The sequence below is a fragment of the Amblyomma mixtum genome, chromosome 5 (assembly GCF_055824585.1).
Source record: "Amblyomma mixtum isolate Tamu chromosome 5, ASM5582458v1, whole genome shotgun sequence".
Taxonomy (NCBI): Eukaryota; Metazoa; Arthropoda; class Arachnida; order Ixodida; family Ixodidae; genus Amblyomma; species Amblyomma mixtum.
The window spans coordinates 190,438,541-190,448,542 of NC_143016.1; the positions used below are offsets into that span (position 1 = coordinate 190,438,541).

The 10,002-nt window shown below is 44.4% G+C and overlaps 1 protein-coding gene across 1 annotated transcript in view; it reads left to right on the forward strand.

Annotated features, from left to right (window-relative positions):
• LOC149345249 (glycoprotein-N-acetylgalactosamine 3-beta-galactosyltransferase 1-B-like) overlaps positions 1-9,693 on the forward strand; it is a 34,669-nt gene extending 24,976 nt beyond the window's left edge. Inside the window, exons 4-5 of the mRNA XM_089547395.1 lie at positions 3,905-4,028; positions 9,250-9,693. Coding sequence (XP_089403521.1) covers positions 3,905-4,028; positions 9,250-9,693 — 568 coding nt within the window. The remainder of the gene's footprint in view (positions 1-3,904; positions 4,029-9,249) is intronic.
• Positions 9,694-10,002: the final 309 nt, after the last annotated feature.

Here is a 10,002-nt window from a genome sequence, read left to right on the forward strand (position 1 = left end):
ATCCATCAATGCGGCTTTAAAAAGACATGCTCAACAACTGACCATCTAATTCGCCTTGAAAACACAATCAGAGAACCTTTTATACACAAACAGCACTTTCTAGCAGTCTTCTTCGATATGGAGAAAGTGTATGATGCAACGTGGAGGTTCGGGATCCTCCGCGACCTGGGGGACCTAGGCATCCGCGGTAGGATGTTAAACTGCCTTAATGACTTCCTCTCTAACCGTTCTTTTCATGTACGACTAGGTCTCACCCTCTCAAGAAACTTCATTCAGGAGAATGGGGTACCTCAAGGTTGTATATTAAGCACGACCTTATTTATTGTAAAAATGAATTCCATAACTAAAATAATCCCCAAGTCCATCATGTATTCAGTCTACGTTGGTGATCTCCAAATAGCCTGCACATCCTCAAACATAGTAACATGCGAAAGACAAATACAGTTGACAGTAAACAAACTAACAACATGGGCAGATAAAAATGGTTTCAAGTTTTCCACGCAAAAGTCGGTAGCTGTTCTCTTCTCGCTTAGAAGAGGACTACTCACTGATCCCAGCCTTTTCCTGAACGACGTCACATTGCCAGTAAAAGACGAGCACAAATTTTTAGGAATAACATTTGACAAAAAACTCACATTCCTGCCACACATAAACGACCTCAAAAAGAAAACTTCCCGATCCCTGAATATACTAAAAATACTCGCATGAAAACACTGGGGCTCCGATAGGCCATGTCTCTTACAAATTTACCGCACTGTAGTACGCTCTACCTTAGATTATGGATGTATAGTTTATGGGTCAGCCAGACCATCGTACCTTAAACGACTGGATCCAGTCCATAATTTAGGTTTGCGTTTCTCCACAGGTGCATACAGATAACCAGTCTCTATGTAGAAGCCAACGAACCATCACTTACAGACAGAAGAGCCATGCTCACATGCTCGTACATTCTTAAGATCCGTTCACTGCAGAAGCATATACGTTATTCAGTCGCCACAAAGTGTCCATCTAGAACACTGTTTAATAACAAACCGCAAGCTACCCGGCCACTACTTTTGCGATTTGAAGAGATGTACCAAAATTTCGGTGCACTAAACACACTGCCAAGCATTCCTAGAAGGCGAGATCCACTGCCGCCTTGGTACAACTTCCCTGCAATCTGCGATCTCAGTCTTACACAGTTCCATAAAAAACAAATTCCACAAGAACATATAATACAGGAATTCCTTACACTCCAGTAAAATTACAGTAATTTCACTGCCTTTTATACAGATGGCTCAAAAACTGATGCTTACGTCGGAAGCGCAGTAGTGCAATGTAATTGGAGTAAAATAGTAAGGCTTCCACCGTGTGCATCCGTCTTCACTGCCGAATGTTACGCGATCTGTGTAGCCATATAAAAAATAGTAAACAAGAACCTAGCAAACAGTATTATTTACACTGACTCGCTAAGTGTCCTTACAGCCCTTCACTATAGAAATGCAACCACTCCGCTGCTTGGCGACATCATACACAATATAACAACAGCCATCGCTCAAGGAAAAAACATGAGGCTATGCTGGGTACCAAGTCATGTCGGCATAAAAGGCAACGAAAGAGCAGATTTCTGCCCTGCCCAAGCTCGTGACAAGCAAATTAAGAATGTAAATATGTCACATAAAGATTGCGTAAACTTAGTACATCTTAAAGCTCGAAAAGAATGGCAGTCCGTTTGGAACAACGAAATAAATAATAAACTACACTTGGTAAAGCCAGTCTTAGGAGAATTGAAGTCATGTGTGCACCAGGAACGTTTTAAGGAAGTCGTTATATGTCGTCTCCGTATAGGCCGTACACACCTCACACACAACTTTCTGCTGACTAAACAAGAGAAATCAGTTTGTGCATGTGGAGATGAACTGACGGTAAATCATATTTTATTTCAATGCTCTAGACTCGAAAAGCTGAGGAAAACGTGCTTTTCGCTGTTTTAAAATCAATGCATTCCTTTTCATCCCGCGTTACTCATAGGTGATAATGCAATCGTCGATATGTCCTGTGTTTTTAGATTGTTAACATTGTTAACAGAAGCAGGTTGTCTCAGCAAGCTATAAATCATGACCCCGTGATTCACGTGATGTCCCTCAGCCACTTTCTCATTCTTGAGAAAAAAGACTGAGGCTTTTATTTGATTGGTTGGGATCCTCGACATCCTTGCCCATCCAAGGATGGACGCTGAGGCTACCTGACCTTTTCAAAGTTTTTACCTTTAGCCATTCTTAAATCTCTTTTTCTCCGTTATTAGCAGGTACGTAAACTTTTAGGCCCTTTACACCACTGATCACCTTTCAAATTTTCATTAAATCGCACAGAAATTATTTCCTATACCTTGTGCTTGGCGCATGATGGCCTTAGTTGCCTATGTGCCATTAAACCCAACACAACACAACACTCATCGGTCATTATGTCCTTATGTTCCTTTGTTTGCCACCTCGCATCAATATTCTCCAACCTCCCACCTTCTCATTAAGAGGAAAGACCCGAGAATGGGCGTGTTCATGCGTTGCCAGACAATTAGGCTCCCCGCGCCAGCAATAGCACGCAGCGCCACGTTACTCAGCACTACACCCGACCATATGCTCATAAGTATAGAGTCTGGCAGCAGCGTCAGTAGAATGCTGTGCAAAGATGACACACAGCAATGCTTGAAATGATTTTCACAGTGCTGGAATGACCTCCCGGCCAGTGGCGTAGGCAGAAATATTTTTCGGGGGTGTTATACGCCGCCAGTCAAAAAGAATAAAAAGAAAAAGAGCCTGCACGCAAACAGTATCTTAGTCATTTTTCTTCTTTATTAACGCTGAAGGGTTGGTTTTGTTCGCGGCAATATCTACATAAAAATACGAGAGCACACAGTACCCCAAGGGCTTGATTCCTAAACATTTATTTCCTCGCAAAAAAACACTCGTACGAACAATCTTGGCTATTTACAATATTTACACATCAAATACAACAACGCAAGAGCTTTTGCTCTACGATAAAATCAGCAACTGCGAATGAGCGGCAATTGCCAAAAGTTCTACCACATGTAAATGAACATGCTCCAGCCCGCAGGGGCGCTTTTTTTATAAAGAAAAGCACTCGTTTTTTTCGTGGTAGTCTAAATAGTTTATGATCATTTGAGGGTAATGAAAACGATGAGAACGTAGGCTTACATGAAAAGGTGCGTTTAATTCGTTGAACTGCGCCTAGAATTAAAATGATTATCATACCTCGCGCGATGGCGAAGAAGAGTGGCTCTTTTTTGCAATAACTTATTTCACGGCCTATTATAGAGCCGCAACAACACACATCAATTTTCTCGAGAATAAACCGACACTCTTCTTATTTCCGTTTTTACATTTTATTATATCGATGCGGTGTGTAAATACCATGCGCGAAAAAAAAAGCCGAAGAGGAGGCGGGGAGGAGAGCTATCTAGCGCTCAAAACATTTCGGGGGGTGATATGACACCTAACCCCCCCTGGCTACGCTTCTCCCTGCGTTGGTAGCTTGCGTTCATAGGAAACGAAGACAGCTGGATCTTCTGCAAGTGGTGACGCAAAGCACCAGCCAAGTCAGCCCAGCTTCGATGAAGACGCGCATGGTAGGTATGATAGCTGCGCCAGTCGCACAAGCAGGCGCTGCTTCGAGCCGTATTGAAACTTTTATGCTCCAGAGAGACTGGTGCTTTGCGTTTGTGTCTGGGTAGGGTTTTTAAAAATGACGCGATAACAGTAAATGTCAATCATACGTTTTGAAGGCGTCGAGTCGTGTTGGCTGCATCTGTCCCAACCACAGTATATTTCCCAACCACAGTAACGGATGAAAGGACAGCATGGGTTCGCAGAGCGTTCACCTGAACTTTTGCGCCACCTATCTGCAGGTGCGCGTACTCGGCAGGCGTCAAGGTGATGGACAGCAGAGACGAGCGGGGCTGCGCACGCTTCTTCGACACGCCCCTTGAGGCAGGACAGCTTCCCTTCAGAAATGCCTTCACTAATTTGCCGGTGAGTCGCGGCGCATTTGCACCGATGCTGCTGAAATGGTGATGCTTTACCAAGTGGTCCCTTAATGAAAAGCTTGAATAATTAGTAGTAAAAGTAACACGTGGCACAGAATTGTCTTCAGAGTCACATTAATGACATGCAGAGGCCTTTAACCCGGCTCCCCTACATCTACTTACTTCAGTGCAATGGCATATACTTGATCGCTCAGGTGAAAAGCTGCTATCACCTCGGAAAATCGCAGCGAAAATTAAACTGTCTACACGAGAAGGAAACACATAGAAGTGGTCGTTCTCTCGTCTATTTATTTACTATTATGGTGGAAATAAATTTCAGTGGAGCAATGGCAGCTCCGGCCCAAAACCGCCAAGGCGTAAAGTATTTTCTTTTCGCAAGCTGGGGTGAAAGATTTCCAAGCATTTCTCTCGAAAAAGCTGAGGAAGAGGAACAACTTTATTTTAAGAAAAGCACAAAAGGTCCCCAACGGTGGCTCCAACCTGTCCAAGAGTCCACGGGCCTGGTCCTCATTAAGAGCTCTGTCCACTAGCCATGTTTGGACAGCTGGTTGAGGAGCTCGCAGAGCGGCCTCCCGTCAGGAGGTTGTTTGGTTGGATGCGGGGGCAAACTGGCATGGGTTGGGAGCATTCTCACACCTGGTGCATGAGGATTGCTTTTGTCGCCCCACATGCTTAGCAGAGTGGGCAAGTCAATGTATGAAGGCAGCGATGAGTGAGGTACGGCGAGATGTGGCAGTCTATCTGCAGTTGCCGGCAGACCGCACTGCATTTTGAATCTAATTCATGGTGAGTGGGTGGGATTGTGAGCGGCTCTTTTTGCAATGAGTGGTCATATTTGATGGCATGCATGAGCAGAGGCCTCGAGGTTTACTACGTGAGCTTGGGTTCCGATCTTCCGGGTCTGGAGGGATAGCTCTCGAGCCAGCACATCAACGCGCTGATTACCTGGGATCGAAGCATGCTCAGGAACCCATCATCATCATCATTTTTATTCCAACATCAACATTACAGATGCTGAGGACCGTGAACAAAAAGCCTCTAGCTGGGCTTGACGGGGTTCACGGCCCCTAAAAAAATCATGGCATAGGCAACAAAACTAGAATACAAACACAACGCATCAGACATGGGAGGATGTGGCACAAAATCAAGACATAAGCAAAGACAATTACAAGATTAGTAGAGTCTTTAATGAAGTATACAATGTACGATGCAATACAGAAAAAAGTAGAAAGTGCATTTATTGTGGCTATGATATATTTACAAAAAAACAGCATTGTGGCTATGAAAAAACTCGTTTGTTTAGAAGCGACGGGAGCATACATTATTACCTACCATCTGGTAACCATAGTTAGTGCGTGCTCGAGGTATTTCCCACAGTTCAGTACTGCGGGTATTCCGTGTTTTTCGTTTAGGTGTTAGGCTTGCTATGCCACCTAAAATGTTTTTATTCTGTTTAATTCCCTTAGAATAACGCTTAAGGAGCATTTTTTTATAAATGTCAGGAAGTGTGATAATGTTTAGTTCCCTGAAGAGAGGGGCAGTGTGACTATCGTATGCAGCGTTAGCAACTATACGAATTGCATTTTTTTGTAGGAGGTGAAGATTAGTAATATTTGACAAAGTAGTTGTACCCCATACTAGGTGACAGTAGTTGATATGTGAAGTAAAAAGGGCACTGAAAATAAAGTAAGGCGTTTAATGCAAACAGGAGCAAAATATCGCAATTTCCACAGGATCCCTGTAATGCCAGAAATTTTAGTTGCAACTGCATCTGTGTGAGCATTCCAGGACATATTTTTTTCGAACAGAACACCAAGACATTTAACTTGCGACGCTATCTGAATATTTGCAGTGCCGAGATGGAGTATGGCCTGCGTGTCTATGTTACGGTTTTTTCGGCCTGAAAAAAACAGCTTTTGTCTTACTGTTGTTTATGGCAAGCGAATGAACGATACTCCAGGAATGTAGTTTATTTAGAAGTACATTTGTGCGTGAAATAAGAAGCTCAGCATCAGACCCTATCAAAAATACGCTGGTATCATCAGCGTATATGATTAATTTTGCTGTGTTGTCAATGTTTACCAGATCCTTGATGTAAAAAGAGAACAGCAGAGGCCCCAAAATACTTCCCTGAGGTACTCGTGCGTGAACTGCTCGTACATCAGACAAATGATTATTGATAACAACTGCTGGCGTCGGTATTGAAGATAGGATTTTAGCAACTGAAGAAAAACGCCCCGGAAGCCATAATGTTGCAACTTTAATAACAGGGTATCGTGGTTAATGGTGTCGAAGGCCTTAGAATAATCTATAAATATGCCTAATGCGCACATTTCTCGCTCGAAAGCGTCTAATATTATTTCCTTCTGTGTCAAAAGTGCCGTCTCGGTAGACAGCCCTTTCATAAACCCAAATTGCGCATCTGTGATTAGTTTATGTTTTGTTGCGAGTGACATTACGCGAGAATGGATTATTTTTTCCACACCTTTTGAAAAAACTAGTAAAATTGAAATAGGCCTGCAATTTGTGAGTTCGTTTTTGTCACTGCCTTTGTGCAAAACCTTTCCAAGCTGCAACTGTTTCGGAAAAATCCCATGCTGAAAAACGAGGTTAAAAATATGTTCGAGTATAGGGGAGATTAGGTCTAAGACATGTTTGACCGGTCGTATTTGAAGCCCGTCAATGTCACAGCAGTTGCTGTTTTTGACTGACATGAAAGTGCTGAAAACTTCATTTGTATCAGCTGGCGCTAAAAACGCACTGTCGCTCGTCCCTGCACCTAAATATTGCACGCAGCTTGACTCGTGAGTACTGCTTGATAGCGATACAAAATATTCATTGAATGAATTTGCCAAACGTGCGTTTGATATTACTTCGCCTTCTAAAGTAATCGAGTGTGTTTTGCTTGCACATTCAGGGCTACGATTGAGAACGCGATTAAGGTGCTGCCAAGCGAGGCCAGGTTTTTTTATTACTTCACTATTGAATAAGTTGTGGAAATACCTTATTTTTTCGTAGCGCAGTAGGCTGTTTACTTTGTTTCTTTGTGCTTTGAACTCTTTGAGCGTGTTATCGTTTTTATTCTTCAAAAACACGTGGTACAATTTACTTTTCCTGCGCATTTCTTTTATGCAGTTCCTTGTGATCCACGGTTTTTTTGCTCTCGGCTACACATGCCTGCCGTTCTGTTCTGCCTGTCTAACATACTGATGATGGTTCTCAGCTCATCTCCAGAGTAACTTAGCAAGGCAATGTCATCAGCGAATGGAAAATTAGCTACGTATTCTCAATTAAGTCTTATCCCCAACTGTTCCCAATCCAGGCCTCGGAACACCTCCTGTAAACAGGTGGTGAATTGCACTGGCGAAGTCGTGTGTTCCTGCCTGACAACCTTCGTTATTGGAATTAATTTTCTCACTTTATGATGTACTGTTTTAACTGTGGAGCTGTTATAAATATCTTGAAGTATTTCCACATAAGACTCTTCTACATCCTGATTCCGTAATGCCTGCATGACTGCTGAGGTTTCAACTGACTCAAATGCTTTCTCGTAATCAATGAATGCTATATATAGAATTGGTTATATTCTGACGCTATATTATCACGTGCATGGAAACAAATAGTTAAATGTGAAAGTGCAGCTGAGAATAGAATACATGCACTGAATTTCATTTTCATAGGTGCCTTTCTCTGCTCGATATTATCTGCGCGCTCAAAAAACTGAGTGCTAGTATTAAACACGAGCGGTGTGTAAAACCTAATCTTCTACATAGACAGCTCTAAGATACACCATCAGCTTTCACGTCGTACTGAGGAAAACTTAAGCGTGCCTAAAAAACGGTGACGCTGACAGAGGCAGGATGCAGCGCTAACTCTAAGCTGAATTTTGTTGACGACTCGATGGCATATACATACCGAAGGAATGTTACCAGGTCAAAGAGGGCAAAAACACAACATATGCGCGAGCCATTTTGTTCTCCCAGAGATTAACTGGTGGTATATTGTCGACTCGGCTGCCTTGTGAATAACAAGTGTTTTGTTATCTCGCTCATGTGAGATTATCTAATGAATGTGGCTTCAAATGTGCCCTGTCTAAGCAATGTGTTCACGTTTCAGTGGGACACTGATGACAATGCTCCAACAGGTGATCGTTTTTGGTACTGCCAAAGTGAATTTTATTTTTCTAGTCTTTAATTTAGGCATCTCCTCATCAGGCCTATGTATCCCGACCAATCTAATACGGCATACCACCCCTTGTGTGCACTTGTGTGCACTCCATGAACTTAATCCCATATTTCTTTTTACCTCCCGTAGAGCGGCCAGGATTCATCCTAGAAACTGTAAGCAACGTGTTTAGGACAGACAAAAGCAACTTCGAAACCCTTTTCCTGTGCACGCTAAAGAACCCCAGGTGGTCGAAATTTCCGGAGCCCTTCACTACGGCGTCTCTCATGGCCTCAGTCGCTTTGGGACGTTAAACCCCATAAACCAACCAACCAAACCCTTTTCCGCTGCTGTGAAAGTTCATATAAGGAATAAGCGCAGACTTTCTTTCGGTGCACTGCTCGGGACGCCTCTTTCTACACTTTTTCAATAAACAAGCACATCCTTCATAGAACTACCCGAAGCAAGGCAACTAGCTTGCTTGCTAGCTGAGGTTGAGGGGCATCAAGAGGGGACCTGACTTTATTCGTGGCGCTAGTGAAGCACATGTTCACTTTTGCCCTGTTGAGAGGCTTGGTGTGGTAGGATGAATAACGCACCCCCCCCCCCCCCCCCCCCCGTGGTAGTACCAGCTCACGTCGGTTATCCAGAATATTAGCACTAAAAATAAAGTCTGCAATCTGTTGCCCTTCGATCGCTCGTGGGTGAACTCAAGCAAACTAGAACACTGGGCAAGAATCTGACACGATCGTTATTACTTTAAAACACGGGATTCAACGGCAGCAGGGTGTTTGAATTTCAAACTCAATGCCATGTCACGACTCTGTTGACCAATCCTGATTTCCGTTTAATGGCAGCCTTAACGTTATCACGTTAAAGTTGAGCCATATCTCATTACAGAAGCATTCAGTCATTAAATAATCAGTTGCAATTGAGCGCCAGCGCTGTTTTAGTTCCAGTGGCTTCATTAGTAGGCTCAAGAAATGCACCAACAAGCCGAGCAGTGGGCGCTGAAATGCTGTCCCGCCACGCGATGCTCGCAGGTGCAGCAGTGCGTGAGCCCGACGTTCGTCCTGGTGCGCGTGTCGTGGTGGCTGGAGGTGCCCCTCTACGAGTACTTCACTCGCGTGCTGACCACGTACGGGCTCCGGCGGCACAACGTGAGCGACGCCCGTTTGCGCTGGGACGCGTCGGCTTTGCCCACCTGGAGCCCCGAGGAGCTGCGCCTCATCAAGGAGGCCGCCTCTTCCAAGGCGGCGGCGCTGCCTGCTTCCAACACTGCGGCACCGTCTGCTCCTAAGACGGTGGCATCGCCTGCTTCGAAGTCTGTGTCACCGCACACTTCCAAGATGGCGGCGCTGCCTGCTTCTAGGAGGGCGGCGCTGCCTGCTTCCAAGACGGTGGCAACGCCTGCTTCCAAGAGGGTGGCGGCGCCTGCCTCGAAGAAGGTGGGGCCTCCTGCCGCGAAGGCAGCGCGGCGGCAGTGACAATGCGCTGATGTGCGAGGGACAAAGGGACAGTTTTTTAGTGCAACTTGAAAAACGTAAATAGCAAGCAGATGGCAAGACTGCTATGATAATCAATGCCCTTGGTTCTTACTATGTCGCTAGCGCGTTCATTATCGCCAGATAAAGTTGGTTACGGAAAACACTCTCGCGTGGTTGTTTCCTTCGCCATCTGTGAAAAATACGAGTTTGAAAGTAACTACTGGTAATTTCACAAATTCGCGCATAGTCACTGGCGCTGCATGGGGGCCTATGAGAGACAGAAAGACATACAGGCAGGCAGTCTGTCTG